The 23980-nt window shown below is 34.1% G+C and overlaps 2 protein-coding genes and 1 long non-coding RNA gene across 3 annotated transcripts; all 3 read right to left on the reverse strand.

Moving 5' to 3' along the window:
* Positions 1–1059: 1059 nt before the first annotated feature.
* Positions 1060–9118, reverse strand: LOC144839277 (uncharacterized). Its single transcript, XM_078694593.1, has 16 exons — positions 8966–9118; positions 8524–8556; positions 8141–8311; positions 7812–7936; positions 7531–7647; positions 7183–7309; positions 7001–7095; positions 6657–6920; positions 4444–4468; positions 4155–4343; positions 3791–3915; positions 3469–3588; positions 3082–3208; positions 2718–2812; positions 2385–2577; positions 1060–1884 (listed from the first exon to the last, which is right to left on the reverse strand). The coding sequence occupies exons 2-16, from the start codon at positions 8537–8539 to the stop codon at positions 1769–1771; spliced, it is 1905 nt and encodes a 634-aa protein (XP_078550719.1). The 5' UTR covers positions 8540–8556; positions 8966–9118; the 3' UTR covers positions 1060–1768.
* A 1025-nt stretch (positions 9119–10143) lies between these two features.
* On the reverse strand, positions 10144–23780 carry LOC144839278 (uncharacterized). Its single transcript, XM_078694594.1, has 16 exons — positions 23671–23780; positions 23408–23578; positions 20236–20360; positions 19848–19964; positions 19419–19545; positions 19239–19333; positions 18899–19091; positions 17140–17241; positions 14570–14602; positions 14161–14331; positions 13841–13965; positions 13554–13670; positions 13206–13332; positions 13024–13118; positions 12757–12943; positions 10144–10253 (listed from the first exon to the last, which is right to left on the reverse strand). The coding sequence occupies exons 1-16, from the start codon at positions 23684–23686 to the stop codon at positions 10144–10146; spliced, it is 1911 nt and encodes a 636-aa protein (XP_078550720.1). The 5' UTR covers positions 23687–23780.
* Positions 10719–12064, reverse strand: LOC144839119 (uncharacterized). Its single transcript, XR_013611732.1, has 3 exons — positions 11878–12064; positions 11266–11337; positions 10719–11131 (listed from the first exon to the last, which is right to left on the reverse strand). It is a non-coding gene; the product is annotated as an uncharacterized LOC144839119 (long non-coding RNA).
* Positions 23781–23980: the final 200 nt, after the last annotated feature.

Genomic DNA, 23980 nt, shown 5'->3' on the forward strand with positions numbered 1-23980 from the left:
CATGATGCATATTTTAAGATCTGTGCAGAGCATAGATCTTTAAACTAATAAGCAACCTTAGACAATAATAATAATTACAATAAACATAAAAGCAGTGAATAAATAAGTAAAAAATAAAAGCAGTATACAAAAAAAAAATTCCATATTTCATATATATTGTATGATATAATTATAATAAATAAGCAGAGTGTTATTTACTCACCATATATCGAGATCAGAGACAGTTTAAACTCACGCTTAAAGCTATTTACTGTTGTTTAAGACTGTTGTTTAAATTTGAAATAAATTGCCATAATTTGGGGCCAGCATAAAAAAATGGAATGTAGTCTAAGATGGGAATTGCAGGGTGATATTGAATAAAAATTGTTAACAGAAAATCTAGTTGAGTAATTGTGAACAGAAGAAGTAGAAATGAACAAATTGTTTAAATGTGAAGGTAGGGTTTGCTTGTGTAATCTGTACATAAAGACAGCTATTTGGAGTTTATTCAAATCATAAATATTAAGAATTCGAAAATTATGAAAAAGACTGTTGGTATGAGATTGAAAAGAAACGCCTGTGCAGACACGCAATGCGCGTTTCTGAAGTATAAATAAGTGGTCATATTTTGACGTTTCGGTACTTAGCGAAGGACACGGTAATGTTTCGAATTTATTGACTGCCCATGCGATATTACCATAAAAAAAGATATGGTAAAATTAAAGTGCTATAAAGGATTAAAATAATTCGAGGTGGTAAATATTATTTTAGCTTGTTCATCATTCCTAAATTCCGAGAAATTATATTAGATACACGATTAATATGAGGTTTCCAGCAGTTTCAGTTAGAATCTATGGTAATGCCTTAGAATTTGGTTGTGACACATGAAAGTTTGGAATCAGCCATGACTATGTCATCCTTGAATTTAGAAGATTTGCGTTTGTTGAACAGAATATAATTAGTTTTAGAAGTATTTAAAGATAATTAATAATTAATTTAACATTTAATTTTTTTTTATACCGAATAAATAAAAAAAAAATAACTTAAACCAATCAGACACTTTAACGAGTTCACAATTTATTGTTTGAAATAATACATTGTTGTTTTTATGAGAATAAAAAATATTGGTCTCGTCAGCGAATAAAATAAAATCCAATAATTTAGAGCAATTTGCAATATCATTAATGTAAATTAAAACAAAAGATGACCTAATATAGATCCCTGTGGTACTCCACATGATATAGGTAACATGGGAGAATCTACAGAATTAAAAGAGGTAAGTTGATAACGATTTGATAGGTAGCTTTTAATGAATTGCAGAGGAAGACCTCTGACACCATAATGTTAAAGCTTATAAATAAGAATATTATGATGTATGGTGTCAAAGGCCTTCGATAGATCCAAAAAAAACATTCAAAGCATTTTTCTCACTGAATTGCAGATTGGAAAACATAATACTAAAACTATCATTACAAACAATAGGCATAATGTTATCAGCAATCTGTGATATTATTATTATTCACCATTCATTTATCTTGTTATTAATAATATGATACAGAGACGAGAGACGAAAACATTATCACTTTGCCCTTGGCTATAATCTGTAATAAGTTTCTACTACTTTACCGTACTTCACCAGTAATAAAATGATCATCAAAATTAAAAACGGCTATAGGCCTATATATATATATATATATATATATATATATATTGTATATGAACTCATTGTTGCTATTATTTAGTATTATTTCAAGGAGCAACGATTGAATAATAATGTTTTTGTTTTATTTTAATAAGAATAGTCATCGTCATATAGTCCAGTTCCGTCAAGTTTTCCTTTGCATATCTTGTCAAACTCTTCATTTTGGGCAACTGTGAAGTGATTCTTCCAATCGCCAGTAACACCTGAAATACAAAATGCAGTCGTTAATGAAACCATCTGTAATGATATTACATACAATGCACCAACATATTGTCATTTTTAGTCGCGTGCAAACGACTCTATTTAGCTCACTATGTCGGTCGGTAAACACTGACTAAAATTTGCACCTAAAAACACCTCACAAACACCAGCGAACAATATAATAATATTAATAATAATCATAGCATCCTTATCACCAACTTCTCTGCATCGTCATCATCTCCTTTTTGAAAAGATCGTCTATTTACAATGGCAGGTTTAATACAAATCGTAGGCCTACGATTACCATTGCTACATTACACCTTGGATTTACACATTACTTTGACTACTCCATTTATTATTCACTCTACAGCTCACTATGTCGGTCGTTTGGTCGGTCGGTCGGTCGGTAAATACTAACTTGAGCACGCGACTGCAGCCATGTATATGGCCTTGTTAATTTATAAAATTCATTTGTCCGATATATTTGTTCACGTAAGCTCACCCTTTCTTATAAAGAACGACGGATCTTTATAGTACTTCGGGTCAAATAATCCAGATTTGTCTGCAGGAGGACCAATTTTATCGCTGCTTTTCATTGTTTTAAAACTTGACTTGTCGACAATTTTGTTAATAGCTTCATCCGATAATTTGTATCCCATGAAATCTGCTACCTGAATAATAGCACTTTTCGGGTCCTAGAGAAACAAAATGTTGTAATGAAATATATTTACTTGATTTTCACTTGAGAGAAGAACGTATTTAGGCCGCATGTCTTTATGTGTACGAAAGAATGTACTAAATGTTGGAGAAATTAGGCAAACATTGGATAACTTACAATTTTCATGTCTTCGTACTTCAAGAACAGAACATTGGAATGATGACGTCTTTTCCACCAGAACAGGTTATGTTGAAACCAAGAACCATAGATGACTATTAGAAATTTAAGAAAAATATAAATTGAAAAAAAAACTGAATGATAGAGATTATCAATCAAAGTATAGGCCTAGATACCTACATAATTACCCGTGCTGTATCTCCAATTTGCCTATTATCATATTAGGGAATACAGCATCTCATTTGTATCACATGTGGTGCTTGTATCATGTAAGTTGTAGTTCGGTCTGTTGATCAGTCGGCCATACAGTAGTTGGTCGGCAGGTTTGTCGGCTGTCATATTTTAAACAGAAATCTTCACCTACCGTTATCTTTTTTGTAATCCTCATAAAACAAGTTCCAATCTGTGTACTTTGGCAAACTGCGGTTGTAGGTATGAAAGTGAAAAAATGATACGGCAACATCTTTTGGGTTTCTGGCAACGTAGATGATCTTTAAAGAAAGTGGAAGTTCTTAATAATAGTGTATTTTTGTACTATTTGAATTTTAGGCCTACATCCAATTATACAGTCTCTAATTTCATAAATTATGCAATAAAAATTATTATCTGGTTGTTACACACATTCCTAACCATCAATTCTTTCATTTATATATTCTAAAATAGTTGCTGAAACAAGTAAATGAAGATAATTAACACTTTTAGTAGAAAGAGCTGCCATCAATTAGGAGAATTCCTGATTATGTATACTTACCTTGGGTTTCGTCTTTTCTAACAGTTGCCGAGGAAGGTGAATATCTTGAAGGTGAGTTTTAATCATTCTTGGAGAAGGGGCTTGATCCAAAAGTTTTTCTTGAGACGGCATTCTGTCAAGCTTGATTTATATTGATTTAATGAATCATTAAGCTATGCCATAGGCGATGATTTGACCAATCACATACGACTGCTGGGATGATTCGTCGCTTGTGTTTGGTCAACATTATTTTTGTTAGGAAACAGTAGTACATTACTGGCTATTGCAAACAATTGTTAATACTTTCGGATCAGTTTATGTGGAAAGATTTGAGGTAACTTACCAATGAGTAGTGTGGAACCATAGGCATTTCTATGAACGGTACATTCTGCATGTATGTTGTTTTGATCTTTTCTTCGTCACCTCCAACAGCAACTAAAGACATAATAGCTTGCATCCAGGTTGTTCCTAAATATAAGATGCCAATACATTGATTTCCTGATTGATTGACTATTTTATGAGTCGTTACTTGAATTTCAAGTTGTTCCTTAAATCTCAATTGATGAGATGAAGTGATCACCAGACATAGATTGAATGAAATAAGATTTATTGATGAATTCGAGCGATCAAAAGTTTGATTGAATGATAAGATAGGTCGATCATTTTCTTTGACTTTGTCTAGTATTAATTGACATAAAGACCGTTACCTGACTTAGGATAAGTCACAACCCAGACGTCATCGTCACGAACCTCAAAATCTTTAATGGCAATGAGGCTATCTTCCGTCATCCACTTCGACAGCAACATTCCATCTCTTTCCCAAGTCACACAATCATTTTCCCAGTCGTGATCTTTTGCCGAAAAATCGCCAAATAGTTTACTGAAGAGATCGAGATCTGTACAAAACAAATATTTGTCAAGAGTTTGAGAATCAAAATCAACAGTTTATATCATGCAATAGTGGGAGAATGAAATATTGTTTTACCTTTATCAGACGCCATGTTGGTTGTTCACAAAGTTTCTGAAACATAACATGTTAATTTGATTAAAAATTAATGTATAAAATGCAGTAGTAAGATAGTCATAAAGTTGCTAATTGAATTGAAACGGTTATCATGCAAGTATTGATAGTTATTCAAGAGGAAGATCTAGCAAACAAATACTCTTCCACATTCCAAGAAACATAGCCTATAGCTGGAAGATCGAACTTTCATTCTGTTGCACATATAGGCTCTGAAGTAATCCTGTACACATTAGAAACTCATCATCATTGGACATCAGTTCCAAGTCTGTCACTTCTAAAAACTTATTTTATTTGACATAAAAGCGCCATGACCGTTGGAATATCGCTTTAAAAACTGAAAGATTGATTGATCATCATCACCATCCCTATATAATATAAATTTCCTTTATGTACCCTAGCGTATTGCAGATTTAGAAATTAGGCTACAGGTTGTTTATTGAAGGATGGTGGATGAAATACTTATAGTGTCACAGAGGACCGACATTCCATGGGAAAGACAATTCATTGTGACACAGGAATCAACGAACCAATTGTGATCATCCATCCTCTCTTTGTAGGGCCTAGGCTTAATGCCATACACTATTATCGTCGATATAGGTTTAACCCTGCATTATTCGTGTTGTACAGTAATAAGAATATCATTTAATTGAAATGTTTGATGTTTGTTTGAAGAGAGAAAGTATAGGCCTACCGTTACTGGTTTTCAAAGAAGTAACACCCACGGCTATTGAATACAGTTCTTATAATAATGTAATACAACATGAGCGAGGTGCATAAACCGGTCTAGTCGCACTTTTTATCTGAGAGCAGTTTGACCCGATAACATTGTTTAAATATTTATTTAGACTGGCTTTAGCTATGTCATGAGGATACTAATATCAATAAAAGTACTTCGGTTCATTCTATATTCTTTTATTATATACACGTACGTTCAAACTTTAATTTGCAGTCCACGAGTAGATTAGATAATAAATGCACGTGGAATTATTGTCAAACCTGATCGAACTTTCAAAACTGTTACAATCTAAAGTGATATTCCCGGTGAACGGGCAACTGTGGTTGAAAATTCTTTTATTGTTTAGGCAATTGGAGAATTCCTGTATGAGAAAAAAGATAATAGTTCACTCACGTTGTATGTGTTTATTTTTTTTATACATGGTTGGTAATACATGCCTGTATTATTGTGCCATGTACTTATCTATACAATGTACAGACTTTAGTACTTTATTAAGAGTGTGTTATAAGCCTAATTACTATTTGTTACAGATCGTATCGAGTATCATTCTTAATCATTAAGGAAGAGGGCGTGTTTCGAGTAGATGTGTAAACCCTAACATTAAAGCTATATTCAAACTTGTTATTTACGAGAGTCCACTGCTTCATTGTTTGTACAGTATTGTCATGTGAACCTATACTCTAAAATGACACAGGAGCCAACTGCTGCTGATACCGCCACTTCTTAATAGTCCGTCCCGTGGAAGATTATTCTAAAGATTAGCAGATGAAAGATCTATTGCTATAGAAAACAGTAAACAGTTTTAAAAATTGAAGATTGTTATGCGTAGAAGATCTTAATGGCGAAGAAGAATAATATGGCGTGATAAACCTAAACATACATAAATATTTCATAATAACACACCAAGAAATACACAGATATAGTGATAGGGCTAGTCCATGTCTGCACATGAATTGTGTTACTTGTTTGGCGAAGCTATAACATTGTATTTATCATCATATTTTACTTAAGCTTAAGTACAATCATCATAAAGTCCAGTTCCGTTAAGTTTTTCTATGCATATCTTATCATACTCTTCATTTTGGGCAGCAGTAAAGTAGTTTTTCCAATCGTCAATTACACCTAGTAGTAAAAAGACACATCGTCCATCATTATCGTTAATAATAAACAAGAATCAATTATCATGAACACCCCTTCATTAGGCTACAATCATCACCGATATTAACATCTTTTCATCACTTATATCAATCAAGCTTAAACCGATCATCAATTTCCCATCTCGCCCAAAGTGTTAAGCCATAGAAGACAGATTAAGTCTGCTTTCACGAGGGGGTCACTTGATTGGTGGATTTGTTGGAAACGGCTTGACTACCACAATAATTTTAAATGAACGAGAAAGCTATTAAAAATGTATAACATTTTTTCTAACTTTATAGGATAGTATTAGACGACACTAGACATAGAAGTCACTATTATACATGATCCATGGCGTTGAGAATGTCCACTGATCAGACTCCTACCTTTTCTAAAAAATGAAGTATCTTTATAAACATGCATGTCGATCGGCAATAGTTTCTCGGGAGGCGGATGGACTCGGTGACTGCAGGTCTTCATACTTTTAAAACTGGATTTTTCGACAATTTTGTCAATAACATCATCTGAAAGTTTGTATCCCATGAATTCAGCAACTTTAACAGTGGCAACCTTTGGATCCTGAAGACAAAATAAATCATTATGGATGATTATGAATGAATATTGCTAGTGGTGTGTGAAAATAAAGTTTTTGTTCATACCTTCTTCATGTCTTCGTACCTCAAGAACAGAACATTGGGAAGATGACGTCTTTTCCACCAGAACAGGTTATGTTGAAACCAAGAACCATAGCAAACTATTAATGAATTGCAATAACATTGCTTAATGATTTGGTTACGTTGAATTGACATGCATCACATAGCTTCAAGCATTATTTACTTACCGTTGTCTTCCTTGTAATCTTCGTAGAACAGGTTCCAATCTGTGTACTTTGGCAAACTACGGCTGTATGTGTGAAAGTGAAAGTACGACACAGCAACATCCTTAGGATTTCTTGCAACGTAGATGATCTTTTAAGAAACCCAAATGCAATTAATAATGTAATCAACACATAAATATACCAGCCGTGTTTTGTTAGGTAAAGTAATAATATATGTTTAAATGTTTAATTTCGATTAGGAAAAATATTGTCAGACCGGATAGGAAGGAGCTAAAACGTTCGTCATGACAGGACAAACCACTGCTGTTTTCTACATATTTCCAACACAACCAATGATTAATGAAGGATTACCTTTGGTTTCTTTTCTAACAGTTGCCGAGGCTGGTGAATATCTTGAAGGTGAGTTTTAATCATTCGTGGAGAAGGGGCTTGATCTATAATTCTATGTAGAGCCGGCGTGCTGTCGAGCTAGATTAGGGAGTGATAAAAAACAATGACAAAATTGATAATATCTCTGGCCAGCTCTTCGTGGTTTAGGCTACTGTAGCTGATAAATGTTTTCCCTTTCTGACATGCCTGTGAACTTATGTTTAACGTGTTTAAGATTAGAGAAGAGTGAGATATAGACCTACCAATGAATAGTGAGGAGCAAAAGAAAATTCTATGAATGGTACATTCTCTACGTATGTCGTTTTGATCTTTTCTTCGTCACCTTCAACAGCAACTAAAGACATGATAGCTTGCATCCAGGTTGTTCCTAAGGAATCACGTTCGGAATCATTTAATATTTGATTTGAGTGTATGTTGGGTGAATTGATCAATTGATTGATGAATAATTGAGCAACTTGCAGGAAATTGATTTGCTTGACTGTCATTTTTGGTTATTCTGTTGAGTTTATTAGTGTTGTCAGTGAATTATCGATGGCAACTTGAGCACAAAATGTCTTGTGAAGGAACTTACCTGACTTGGGATAAGTCACGAGCCAGATGTCATCGTTACGAACCTCAAAATCTCTAATGGCATTGAGGTTATCCTCTCTTACCCACTTCGACAGCAAAACTCCATTATCTATCCAAGTTACACAATCATGATTGGCCCAGTCTTGTTTATCAGCCGAACCAGAAAATGAATCTGCATATTAAGTAAGTTATATAAAACAAATGACGTGAATTTGTTAAAATGAATGAAGGAAGTTAAGCTCTATCAAACTAGTTTGACAAAGAAAGTGTGATGTGCCCAATTATAGTAGTGATACGCCAAAATATGGCATGATATGATATCATGTCCATATAATAATGGGCAATTCACAAGTTTTTGTGACATAAAGTTTGAAGAAATGTTACCTTTATCAGTTGCCATTTTTCACGTAACGGTTTCTAAAAAATAAATACATATGAATAATAGTTGGAAATATTATTGATCATGAAATATTTGGCAGTGATGGTTCCATTAAGAAGTACAAACAAGTTTTATCGTTATCGTTTTCACCGAAGTTAAGCAAGGTTGGGACGGTTGCGTTGTATGGGAGACCGTCTAAGAATATCAGGTGCTGTATAGACCAGAGAGTGATGGTATAATGTCAAGGAGTCGGACTAGCATGTGATGGCATCGGTTCGAACCTGTTTGTGCCATATTGACTGTGTCATTAGTAGAGATGCATTACTCTTATTGCCTCAACAGTGCATTTCCTGGTATGCTGATATCTCAGTAAGCGCTGCACGGCACTGCTGGCTGTCGCGCTTCTCAGTTTTAGTTAAGTTTGAGAACGATCATAATTAGGCCTACCTTACAGTTTTTCCTTTACCTCCAGCAGTCAACATTTTATTGCGCCTATTTATATTTAAACATTCTTTCCATTTGTTAACGTCCCGTTTATTTGGTCAAGACCACGTTTCAATATCACCGTACAACGTAGGCCTACTAAGCCCTAATACTAGTAGCCTAATATAGATAAGAAAAAGTAGGCCTATTTGAAAACATACCTATTTGTCAATACACCATCAACGAAAACTTCGTGAGTTGATAATGTCGTATAAAACTGGTCTGACCTTAGTTAACAACGGCAGATGGTAGGCCAACTATATTATACATGAATGTGTTTATATATAGACATTGTGTTTATTTAGCCAACCGTAGCGAAGTCATTGTGTGATAACATTTTGTCAAGCAGTATAGTTACTAAACCATCTGGGTATTTTAACCTTTTACCTTGACACAAACTTTGACAAATATAGTACCGTTTTATTGTCTGTATAAGAATAATTGAACGTCTTTTGAAACTATATACCATCCTAAAGGAGAAAATACCATAATAGCTGGCCTAGTTTCCATGGTCCGCCGAATTCTTGTAGTAGGCCTACGGATGATCCGGATTTATCAATCATTACTAGGCCTACCATGAGCTTTGAAAATTTGGCTCTCGAAACATTTATTTGAAAAGTTCATAGTTCGAACGCTTGTTAAGCAAGGGACTTCGGTTTTGTTGCTGGATGATGAACTTTCGTTTTCTCATTTTCCTTGAACAGATCTTTTATTTTATTTATTTACACTCCTTTGTAAATTCATAACATAACCATAGAAGTGGTAGGCCTACGAATAATATATTCACGTTAATAATAACGGAATACAAATGTGCATAATGTGTTATGCATTATTAGGCTACTGACTTGGTCTCATTCTATTACTAGAATACATACAAAAGATTATTATTGAAAGATTATTCAATTATTACTATTCTCATAGAAAACAGTAGACAGTTTTGAAAATTGAAGAGTGTTATGCGTAGAAGTCCTAATGGTCAAGAAGAATAATATTGCGTGATAAACCTAAACATACATAAATATTAATTGTATAAAACACACTGAGAAGTACAAAGATATTGTGATAGGGCTGTCCATGTCTGTACATGAATTGTGTTACTTTTTTGGCGGAGCTATAAGATTGTATTTATCATCAGATTTTACTTAAGCACAATCATCATAAAGTCCAGTTCCGTTAAGTTTTTCTATGCATATCTTATCGTACTCTTCATTTTGGGCAGCAGTAAAGTAGTTTTTCCAATCGTCAATTACACCTAGTAGTAAAAAGACACATCGTCCATCATTATCGTTAATAATAAACAATAATCAATTATCATGAACACCCCTTCAGTAGGCTACAATCATCACCAACATTAACATATTTTCATTAAAAAAAAATAAAAAACATCTTTTCATCACTTGTTTCAATCAAGCTTAAACCGATCATTCGCCCACCTCGCCCAAATGTTAAGCCATAGAAGACAGATTGAGCCTGCTTTCACGAGGGAATAACTTGATCGGTGAATTTGGTGGAAATGGCTTGACCTGGACGAGAAAGCTATTAAAAATGTGAACTTTTTTCTATCCCAGGTAAAAATTCCAGTTGAAGACCAGTTGGGAATTTTCCCAGTTGGGAATTTTCCCTGTTGTGAATTGAGACAATTTCCAGTTGAAAACCAGTTGTGAAATTTCCAACTGGTCTGATAATCCCAGTTGTGAATTTTCAACTGGTCTAATAATCCCAGTTGTGAATTTTCAACTGGTCTGATAATCCCAGTTGTGAATTCTCCAACTGGTCTGATCAATCCCAGTTGTAAATTTTTCCCAGTTGAGAATTTTCCCAACTGGTAAATTTCAGTACAAAAACAAATCACACAAACTACAGAACTTATTGTTTAACTGTTTATTTTATTAACTTTAATAATTACAATTACAGTAGTTACTTTCAATTATGCAGTACTGTAGTTAATTACCTCACAAGTCAAAAGTCTTAACAACCTGCATAACCCCTACATCTACACAAATGTTAGCATATCCCTCCTGTTTCTTTTTAACAGGTCCATGGAAATGGAGATCTAGCATTTATTCAGTAATTTATTATGTAAGTTATGGCCACCACCTTCTTTATTTAGTCATGTTGAAAAAATTAGTCCTGAAAAGAGAAAAACCAAAACAAATTGTTACTTTTATAAACAATCTACTGGTAGTGCAAGGAATAAATCAAATTCAAAACATTATACTCTTTCTGTATAATTAATATTAGGCTATATACATAAATATATTTACCCTTCAAATTGTACTTTTTTGGTTGGTTTATTATAGCCTTGTTATACTGTATTTAAGTAAACTGGAAAACACCTGTGTATGACAAAAATTAAAGGAAAATTAAAAAGTATAGAATTTAGTTTTATAAGTAAACGAGACAGACTATAAACAGCATGGATTAGGTTGCTTCATAGATTAGTAGTACTGTATTAAGCTAGACTATTGAAGGGGGTATTCAACGCTAGGCTAGAGTAGTGGCAATACAACCTGCAGAACAGTTAGTACTAGGCCTAGCTAGTTTTAAGCCTAGACCTACTACTAGTACTTCTACTTAGAGGCCTAACTAAATTAACAACAGTATTCATCATCATGAAATAGCCAAGCCTAGAAATAATGCTTTTTTTGTGTGGTAATAGTATAGGCTTTGTTTCTAGCCTACTAATACTATAGTTTGTGATCGTACACAGCCATGTAATCAAGCACCTAGCAAGGTGTAAGGCAATGCTGTTGAGGCTAGCCTAGCTGGGTCGCCTAGCTAGCTAGGCCTAGCCTAGCCAGTAGCGAGGCCTCTGTTTTGTTGTCGATCTTTTTTGATCATCAGAAGTAATAAGAGATAATATATATCAGGCCTACCTTCTATAAAACAGCAAGATTGTGCCTCATCCTTAAGTTGATGCGATTAGCCAATAATACGGTGTTACTAAAACCAAAACCCTTTCTAGGCCTAGGCTTGATTTCATTATCAACTCCTGTGCTGTGTGATCGCCAATTTTGCCGCCGAGACTACTGCTGTCACACAACAAAGGAAGCCGTTATTTTGGCCGTTGGCTTGCAGGTTTCTGATTGGTTGTTTACGGTCTGCCGGCCTACGACGCATGCTCGTTATACGTCTATGGTCCATTATTTAAAAAATATTCTATGCAGTATTTTATTTGATTTAATTGTGATTGTTTGTTGCAATGATATAGGATTATAAATAAATAAAAAAAATTTAGTTATTATATTTTTAATTGTAATGACGGACCATGCTTCTTTTTCAGTCACCTCATCCCAGAACCACCTCTCCCCTGGGTCCTCTCTCCCATTCTCCCACACCCGGCCATCCTCCTTCTCCCTTCTTTCTTTGGTTCCTTGGAAAAAATAGTTGAAAAAGTTGCCCATTTTAAAAAACCAATTGGACCAGTTGTGTTTAAAAAAAAACTAGTTGACCAGTTGGAAAACCAGTTGACCAGTTGGGAACACCAGTTGACCAGTTGGAAAAACCAGTTGACCAGTTGAAAAACCAGTTGACCAGTTGAAAAAAACCAGTTGACCAATTGGAAAACCAGTTGAACCAGTTGAAAACCAGTTGGACCAGTTGAAAACCAGTTGGACCAATTGAAATTTCCAACTGGTCTCAACTGGAATTTTTACCTGGGTAACTTTACAGGATAGTATTAGACGACACACTAGACGTAGAAGTCACTATCCATGATCCATGGCATTGAGAATGTCCACTGATCACGCTCCTACCTTTTCTAAAAAATGAAGTATCTTCATGCATGTCGATCAACAAAAGTTTCTCGGGAGGCGGATGGACTCGGTGACTGCAGGTCTTCATACTTTTAAAACTGGATGTTTCGACAATGTTGTCAATAACATCATCTGAAAGTTTGTATCCCATGAAATCAGCAACTTTAACAGTGGCAACCTTTGGATCCTGAAGACAAAATAAATCATTATGGATGATTGTGAAAGAATATTGCTAGTGGTGTGTGAAATTAAAGTTTTTGTTCATACCTTCTTCATGTCTTCGTACTTCAAGAAAAGAACATTTGGAAGATGACGTCTTTTCCACCAGAACAGGTTATGTTGAAACCAAGAACCATAGCAAACTATTATTGAATTGCAATAACATTGCTTAAGGATTTGGTTACGTTGAATTGACATGCATCACATAGCTTCAATCATTATTTACTTACCGTTGTCTTCCTTGTAATCTTCGTAGAACAGGTTCCAATCTGTGTACTTTGGCAAACTACGGCTGTATGTGTGAAAGTGAAAGTACGACACAGCAACATCCTTAGGATTTCTTGCAACGTAGATGATCTTTTAAGAAACCCAAATGCAATTAATAATGTAATCAACACATAAATATACCAGTCGAGTTGTTAAGTAAAGTAATATATATATGTTTAAATGTTTAATTTCGATTATTATATTGTCAGACCGGAGAGGAAGGAGCTATCAACGTTCGCCATGACAGGACAACCCACTCCGGTTTCTACTCTACATATTTCCAACACAACCAATGACTAACGAAGGATTACCATTGGTTTCTTTTCTAACAGTTGCCGAGGCAGGTGAATATCTTGAAGGTGAGTTTTAATCATTCGTGGAGAAGGGGCTTGATCTATAATTCTATGTAGAGCCGGCGTGCTGTCGAGCTATATTAAGGAGTGATAAAAAACAATGACAAAATTGATAATCTCTCTTGCTAGCTTTTCGTGGTTTACGCTACTGTAACTGATAAATGTTATGCCTCTCTGACGTGCGTGTGAACTGTTACTTATGTTTAACGTGTTTAAGATTGGAGAAGAGTGAAATATAGACCTACCAATGAATAGTGAGGAGCAAAAGAAAATTCTATGAATGGTACATTCTCTACGTATGTCGTTTTGATCTTTTCTTCGTCACCTTCAACAGCAACTAAAGACATGATAGCTTGCATCCAGGTTGTTCCTAAGGAATCACGTTCGGAATCATTTAATATGGGATTTGATTGTGTGTTGGGTGAAATGAATAATTGAGCAACTTTGAAGAAATTTATTTGCTTGACTGCTTTTTGAATATTGGTTATTCGGTTCAATTTATCAGTGTTGTCAGTGAATTATCGATGGCAACTTGAGCAAACAAATGTCTTGTGAAGGAACTTACCTGACTTGGGATAAGTCACGAGCCAGATGTCATCGTCACGAACCTCAAAATCTCTAATGGCATTGAGGTCATCCTCTCTTACCCACTTCGACAGCAAAATTCCATTATCTGTCCAAGTTACACAATCATGATTGGCCCGGTCTTGTTTATCAGCCGAACCAGAAAATGAATCTGCATATTAAGTAAGTTATATAAAACAAATGACGTGTATTTGTTAAAATGAATGAAGGAAGTTAAGCTCTATCAAACTAGTTTGACAAAGAAAGTGTGATGTGCCCAATTATAGTAGTGATACGCCAAATATGGCAGTGATATGACATCATCATGTCCATATAATAATGGGCAATTCACAAGTTTTTGTGACATAAAGTTTGATAGTGTAGACAGAGCTTTAGAAAAGAGGTGTTACCTTTATCAGTTGCCATTTTTGACGAAACAGTTTCTAAAAAATAAATACATGTAGATTGAATAATAGTTGGAAATAGTATTGATTATGAAATGTTTGGCAGTGATGGTTCCATTAAGAAGTGCAAACACGTTTTCTAATGGTCTTTTAAAATAAAACTGAGATCAAAGTTCAGCAACGTTGGGTCCGGTTGCATTCTTGTATGGGAGACCGTCTTAGAATATCGGGTTCTGTATAGACCAGACAGATTGTGTAATGTCAAGGGGTCGGACTAGCTTGTGATGGCATGGGTTTGAGCCTGTTTGTGCCATATTGACTGTGTCATTTCATTAGTAAAGATGCATTACTCTTATTGCCTCGACGTGTACATACAGTGCACCTCATGATGAGTAGGCGCTGCACGTCATCACTGCTGGCTGTCCTCCTCAACTTTAGTTAGGCTTGACGAGGATAATTGAGTTTTAGTTAATTTTAGTTTGACACAAACTTTGACAAATATAGTACCTTTTTATTGTCTGCATAAGACTAATTGAACTTGAAACTATATACCATCCGTAAAGGAGAAAATTCGGTTTTGTTGCTGGATGATGAACTTTCGTTTTCTCCTTTTCCTTGAACAGATCTTTTATTTTTTTAATTTACACTCCTTTGTAAATTCATAACATAACCATAGAAGTGGTAGGCCTACGAATAATATATTCACGTTAATAATAACGAAATGCAAATGTGCATAATGTTTTATGAATTATTACTGGTACATGTTTAACTGACTTGGTCCCAGATGGTTCTCGAATACATAGTAATTTTCAGCGTTAAAAAACTGGCGATTTCAAATAGACAAATGTCGTTTTCAGGAACGAATAAATAGATTTATGTACTCAACTAAAATTAGCACCCAGTGAATTACTTCCGAAAGAGAAACTTGTCACAAAAGTCAAATTTAAACAAACTTAATTTGTGTTTTGTATGTAAAATTAGGGTTGAGGGATGGGTGTAAAGAGGAATATTTTTTAAATATATTCTTTTTCTATTCAGTAACGAAATATTAATTGTTTTCATGTTTTACAAATAATATACCACTAAACACAGTAAAACCCTGCGATTTAATAATTTGTTGAAACTGTCACCATCATAGTCGATTGAAATAGTACAGTACATGTAACGATACACAACTACGACGTTTATATTTGTATGTAATTACAGTATTAATTAATACAAACGTTGAGAAGCAACCGTCAGTAATAAAGTTTATTTGTATATGTGTTTATATAATGTAAAACAGTTTGTGAAAAACACCTATTCGGGGCAAATCGTAAATTCGCTTTTATCGTCAATAAATAATTATCTAACTTAACTTAATTAGAAGGCCTAATGTTTTTCAATTGTTTCTTAGAACCAATTCACACTTAAGTTGTTCTGCGTAGGGCATGTGATCCTTCGGCGTACTGTAGGCCTATCCTATACTGGCTTTACAACGCTACTCATGTCATTGAGGGGGAGGGTGGTGATCTGGGTGGTGGTTTATAACTGCAATAATAAAGTTGATTGTACATATATAGGCAGCGACTTAAAACGCTAGATCATTATCTGTTTTAAAGTTTATTTATTTATTATTTCATTTCCCAACCAACAGTGAACTCATGGTTCACCACTTACAGGAGGGAACACAGACAAACACGTACACATACAATAACAAATATTAAACTAAACTACTAACAATGTTATGAAACTTACAGAGATTAAAAAATACCTATATCCAACCTCTGCAGCACAGATAGAAAAAAATGGTTCGAATTTCTGTTGCCTTTGGGTTATTACGACGCCTGAGGGAATACTAAATACTGAATAGCTTTATATACTTGTGGAAGAGAGATTGGAATGTTCCATTTATCGCAAATCAATACATTTGTATAAACATATATTAAAACAATTTAATTATAGTATTTTTTAAAGAAAATCGGCCTGTCTTCAACATTATGATGCTTTACTCGAGCTGTTCAACCGGTTTTCATCCATTAAAAACAATTATCGTAGGAGGAGATAGGAAAATGCGAAGCATCCTCGTATTATTGTGTCCGGGTATTTTTCAAGATGGAAATCCATTAGACAGTGTATACCACGATCGGAAAACACCCCATTTGGGGCAAATCGTTGAACCTAAACTCTTTTTAATTGTCAATAACTAATTATCTAACTCAATTTAATTAGTAGACAGGGTTATATCAGATGGTTGAAATCAGTACCGAAAGTACGAACAATCACGAGTAAAAAATAACGCGCGATTTACCAAATTTTGCCCTTACGTAAATTTATATATAGATACATACATACATGAAATTCATTTTTTTTAATCACTAAGGGCCTTATATAATTTCGGTATTTCACAGACACAACAGGTGTTAAGAAGCCTTCGCAACGGCTACTTTAAACTGTATATATGCAAGTATAGGCCTACAGATAATATTCATTCGACAAGACAATTATCATTGTCATGTATTTAAACAGAGGTAAACGTGTAATATGGTATAGATGACGGATCATTGATTATTAATAGGCCCATACTTAAAAATAACCATCTTCATAAAGTCCAGTCCCGTGAAGTTTCTGCTTGCATATCTGATCATACTCTTCCTTCTGAGCAGCTGTAAAATAGTTCTGCCAATCACCAACTATCCCTGAAAATACATATCGTCATAATAATCATTATCCTAAGAATTTGATTGGTTGGCTCTGTATCACATGACATTAGTTATTTCGTTCTATTAAATTGTGAAAGTTTGGTTTTGTCAAGCGAGACCGATGGAAATCTTAAAGTTACGCGTGCGTCGTCTGTCGGCTCGTCATATCATATTGCTCTGATTTTTTTGCTAGCGCTTTACAGAGATTTAAAAGACCGAAACCGAATTAGTAAAGATAACTAACAGTAGGTGTGGTATAAAACAAAATAATGAATGTTTTGTATTCGTTGATTGTTTTTATGAGCGTGAAAGTCTGAATTAGTCAATATTATTCGTCTATTGTGTTGATTGCTCTGTTGTTATTTACATCCGCCAAGGAGGTATATGTCATCGATCGTGTTTGTCTGTTTGTTTGTTAGCAGGATTACTCAAAAAGCAATTACAAGATCTTAACCAAAATATAAATACAGATAGATATGTGGTCAAGAACCACTCCATTAAATTTTGGAGGCAATCCAGACCACGGTCCCAATTCTTGACTTTTTAATATAATTTTCAGACCTGCTAGTGTTAAAAGATAGGACATAATTTTCAAAAGCCGACGAGCAGTCTTAAAGTAAAAAGTAAACTGAAATTGCTCGAGAAATAGGCCTACATGTCCAAAAAACTTTATTTGTGTACATAGAGGCAAGAGCTATAATTTGTGATTTCTAATTTTAAAACATAATTTGATTTAATTTACAGATTTTTTTAATACGAGTAGTTTTTAAAAAATTATTTCTTTTACAATTCACCCGTTTGTTTTTGGCGTTGCTGTTCTATTGTTAGTCAACTAATACTATTGTTAGTTGAAAGGCTGGTTACATAACCATTACACCAAATTCGCATACACATGCTTGTATATTAGCCTAAATCACACACAGCATTAAGACACACACAAATATATATATATATTTTCCCGGAGAAATCTTATGCAGGAGAATTTTACAGTAGGCGGAGGTATGCACTCTCGGAGTGGTTTTCTTGTTTTAAGAGTTATGGCTATGGACTGTATTTGTAACCGCGGTTAGTTCAGTTATTAATTATATATTAAAATGTTGATGCATCCTTTAATAAGTTCCTTTAACGGTTCTCATTATATATATCATTCCATCCTATCCATTCTAAACACCCTTTTTTCAAGCTTTTGCATTCTTCGTTTTCATCTCATCCATTTTTGTCTTGGTGAAAAGGGAAGATACTTTATATTCTTCCCCTGAGTTTATAGCCTCTCTACCCAGACACGGACACGAACAGAATAAAACAATAATAATCACTTTTTCATAAGTACGTTTTTTTTAAAATCAATTTTTATCGTCATTTTATTGCCATCGACATATTTTAACTAATTGTATTTTTAAAAATGTATATGAATGTAAATGTGGTTTCTTTTTAACATCAAAATAATCTTAGCCTATGTATATACTGTTTAAAAGATGTATTTTTTTAGCAATGTACCTTATAAATAAGAGAAATATATAAATGTGCATATATATATATATATTATTATATTTATAACTGTCAGAGAACTATAATAAAAGTGGGACGAACCCACACAAGACAAAAAAAAAGTTCCCATTTGATATAACTTCCCATTTGATGTATGTATCTGTACCTTTTCTTATAAATGGCGTATTTTTATAGACATTTTTGTCGAACGTAGTCATTTTTTCTGGAGATGGTAGGACTCGCTCACTGCTGGTCTTCATACTTTTGAAGCTGGATTTGTTGACAATTTTGTCAATAACATCATCTGAAAGTTTGTATCCCATGAAATCAGCAACCTGAATAATGGCATCCTTAGGATTCTGAAGAAAGAATACATTGGTATTTAAAAGTTATGTTGTAGACGATATACAGTAGGTCTAAAGAATCATATAAAAGCAACTATTATAAAAATGTATTAAATCAAAAATAGAAAACAAAATATATTAATCTTATTTTTTCATACACACCTTTTTCATTTCTTCAAATTTCAAGAACAAAACATTAGGAAGGTGACGTCTTTCCCACCAGAACAGGTTATGTTGAAACCAAGAACCATAGCAAACTAAGGAAACATACAACAGCATTGATTGTTATGACAAGCAATTGACTCATAATGGTCCCATTCATATCAAGAAAGGCCGTCATACCATTGTCTTTTTTGTAATCTTCGTAAAACCGGTTCCAATCTGTGTACTTTGGCAGATTGCGGCTGTAAGTGTGAAACCTGAAGAACGATACGGCAACATCTTTTGGATTTCTGGTGACGTAGATTATCTTAAGAAATGTTGAATGAATTATTGAAAAAAGAAAACAAACAAAGCAACGACATTAATATGGTAATTAGGCCTACCATTCCGCGATCTCTTGTTTAGTAGGCCTAAAAAATTAGGTTTAAGTATCAAATAATAGGCTATAATATCGTTTAACAGATTCAAGCCATCTGACCAATGCAACCATGAAGGAATATAGGTAGACAAATTCTCCTTCCGTCGTGAAGAATCACCTTTCTCTACTCAATCAGTTCCGTCCCATCATTTGAGTATTAGTATTACAATTATTATTATAAGGCTACTTACCTTTGCGTTCTTCTTCAACAACTGCCAAGGTAGGTGAACACCGTGAAGGTGAGTTTTAATCATTCTCGGAGAAGGAGCTTTCTCTATAATTGTATGTGGAGCCGGTATTCTGTCGATCTTTTTTCAATTGATTAAAATTAATATGTTACAGAACTGATAAAAAGGAATTTCCCATTGAACATTGAACACTGTGAATGAATATTTTCACTATTTATTGTTGAGCTAGCAAGCAATGACACATTGGGCCAACGTTGGTTAAGGTCAAGTTACGTAGTCACAACAATAGTGGGCCCGATGTATTTTAAAAAGAAACGGCATGTGAAAAAGAGAACATCATAAGAAGGCCAAAGATATTTTCTGCATAATACTAATAGAATATTATACTTACCAAAGAATAATGTGGCACGAAAGGCCTATCTATGAATGGTACATTCTCCATGTATGTGGTCTTTATCTTTTCTTCGTCACCTTCAACAGCAACTAAAGACATGATAGCTTGCATCCAGGTTGTTCCTAAATGGAAAATGGTCAAATTGTTGCTAGTTATTGATTGATGATTGATCGATTGATTGGTTATGATCATGGAATTTATCCTTGGTATAGACCTGTGTGTAATAGTTGAAATTGTTTTGTTGTAGATTTTTGGCTGATCATGAGGTTTCCGAATTTCATTTCTCTTATTTCATAAGTAAATATATAAATACAATAGGCCTAAGCCTACAGATAAAAACATATTTTTAAGAATAATTGTCCCTAATAGAAATCAAGTGATTAAGTGAAATCATTACGAAGATTGCGCTCGAGCTGCAAGACATGGTTGTGATGTCCTCTTGATATTTTTTGAGTTTTTAGCTGAATTTATATATTTATACGTCTTTTTTTGATATTGTGACTGTACCTGTCAGTAATATAGTTTCGTGTAACGAAACGATCAACTAGCGGACATATTCATCTCAATGTTCGTAGCCTTATTCCAAAGCTAGAGGAGATCAAGGAAATCGCAATGAATACGAATCCTGTTGCTATCGCAGTGACTGAAACATGGTTGGACGAATCCGTCACAGATGCAGAAATACAGGTCCCAGGCTATGCTATCGCTCGGAAAGATCGTAGTCGTAATGGAGGTGGTGTCTGTATGTATTTAAACAATAACTCATGTTTTATAATTAGGAATGATTTAAATTATGTTGACTTGGAAGCTTTATGGGTTGAATTTTGTCAACCCAAGTCTAGGCCAATTATTATTAATTGCTGTTATCGCCCGCCAAGGCAATTAAATTTTATTGACCTTTTCGAAGAAACCGTTAGGAAAATCAGGCCAGACCTGGAATCAATTAGGAGATTTTAATTATGATCAACGTGATCAAAGAGCCTACCCGTATAACTGAATCAACTTTATCTGCACTTGATCATATTTTGTGTAATTCAAAAGAAATGATTACTCAGAGTGGTGTCGTATCGGTTGGCCTGAGTAACCACTGCCTTATATACTGTACTAGGAAAAAAAATGAAACTTAAAAATAACAATCATAATACTGTAAAGATCCGATCCCTTAAAAATATAATGTAAACGATTATAAGTCGAAAATAAACGATGTAACTTGGAATAATATTGGAAGTATTCCTGATGTAAATTTTGCCTGGAATTATTTTAAAGAAACATTGACTAATATTATTGACAAAGTTGCCCCCGTCAAAGAAGTAAGAATTAAACACATACATAAAGAATAGAAAACAGAAATAATCCTAAAAAGCTATGGAAATACCTTAAGGACATTGGCTATAGTACTAAGAGGAAGAATGTAATAATTAGGCCTATGTTTTAGATATTGATGATAACGCATGTTTTGATAATTGTACTATATCTAATTATTTTAATGACTATTTTACAAATATTGCATCTGACCTTGTATCCGAACTGCCTATGTGCAATAATTATATTTTTGATACTAGTTCTGAGCATTTTAAATTTTACTTTTTATAATTCTACAAATGTACTGCCGAATAAGTTTATACTGTTTGAAATTAATTAAGAGACCATATTTCATGAACTAAATAAACTAAACGCTAATGAAGGACCAGGATTCGATAATCTTCCAGCCAGATTCTTAAAAGATGGCGCGATTATCCTTAAGAAGCCTGTAACATAATTGTAAACCAATCTATAAGTAAAAAATCAAATCATATGAAAACGGCAAAGGTTTTGCCTCTTCACAAGAACGGTTCGAAAGATAATGTGAGAAACTACAGACCCATTAGTATTTTAAATAGCGTGTCTAAACTCTTAGAAAGAGTGGTTTATGATCAACTCGAAAAGTACTTGTTTGAAAATAACTTACTTTATGAATTTCAAAGTGGTTTCAGAAGAACTTTCTCTACCGACTCAATCCTCATTCATTTAAACGATTTTATTAGAACACAGATTTCAAAAGGCAATTATGTTGGCATGGCCATGCTTGACCTGCAAAAAGCCTTTGATACTGTCGACCATTCTATTCTGTGTAAGAAATTAGAAGCAATGGGGTTTGGGGTCGGTAGAATGGTTCCGGTCTAATAGAAGACAGATTGTTTGTATCGATGGAACTTTTTCGGAACCCAAACTTTGTACACATGGAGTTCCACAAGGTAGCATATTTCTGTTTATATGTTACATTAATGATATGTCAATATTATACGCTGATGATAGCGCAACAGGCGCGCTAGCTGTTTGGACATGCAAAGTCGTAAGCTGTTATGCACGGCGTTATTCTCGATTATGCTGTCTCGTCCTGGTATTGTGGTATCCGTACTGTCCTGAAAAATAAACTACAAGTAACACAAACAAAATTGTGAGATTTATTCTCGATCTTGCCGTTAGTGGATACCTGAAAATAAGCTTATTTTCAAGTATATTAGACTAATCCACGCTTTCAAAATATACCACGATATTGACGCTCCTTATTGAACATTTTACAAAGATTTCTGATCGGCACACTCATAGTACAAGCAAATCCAATGTAAACTTTGTAATTCCAAATATTAAAGGCCAAGCCTCTAAAACATTTTATTATAATGCTATTAAAGACTAGAATGATCTACCTTCCGTTATCAAGAGTATACTGAAAAATTAGTTAAATATAAACGTGAAATGTTCACTTTGGTATTGTGCATTAACCATGCTGATGATGTATTGTATTAGTATGCATTTAGTACACATTATTATCTAACTTGCTTGTTTAAAGGACCCAATTGAAATTAATTCATGGGTCATCCTGGTATTTTTGTTGTATTTCTTGAGTACCGAATAAAACAAACGAACAAAATTATTTTTTGTTGGTTATTGTCTATGGATGTGAATCTGCAACATTGTCTATATCCAAAGGTCCGTAGGCCTACAGAAAGCTCAAAACCAAAACTGTAGCGTATACCCACGACGAAGGATATGGTGCAAATGGTGATTTGCATAATACATTGTTAATAGGCCTATAGGCCTATAGCATATGTTGGCAAGTTGCCAGGAACCATTAATATTCTATGGACGCAATTCCATCAATTGTTATCTATTATATAGGACTTTTTACCTGATTTTGGGTAAGTAACGAGCCAGATGTCATCGTCTCGAACCTCAAAATCTTTAATGGCATCAAGGTTATCCTCTCTCATCCACTTCGATAGTAATACGCCATCTTTTTTCCAAGTCACACAATCATTATCCCAGTCGTGCTCTTCGACCGAAAAACCAGCAAATGGATCTGCATGTAGGACAGAATAATGCAATGAGCCTCCGACTTCTGTATAATAGGCCAAATTGTAGTATCATTAAAAAGAAAGAATAATATTTTACCATTTTCAGTCGCCATTTGGTAAACAACAACAACGCTTTCCAGATATAAAATACAACCGTTCGTGGTTCGATAAAATAGGATATAAGATAATATGAAAGACACACGAGGAGCCCTTATAAATCCAAAAATATCATACCATGGTTTTGGAATTTATCACAATAAAACATTGGTGGTTGATTAATAGCGCCGCCGCGTATTTAACATGGTCTATAATATAAATATAATGAACCGGATATATTGATTTACATAAGTAATTTTGTTTCTCGTTGTACGCAGTAAAATGTTACTGCCCTACTGGTCGAAAGGTCA

This window comes from Antedon bifida, chromosome 4, assembly GCF_963402885.1.
Source record: "Antedon bifida chromosome 4, ecAntBifi1.1, whole genome shotgun sequence".
Taxonomy (NCBI): Eukaryota; Metazoa; Echinodermata; class Crinoidea; order Comatulida; family Antedonidae; genus Antedon; species Antedon bifida.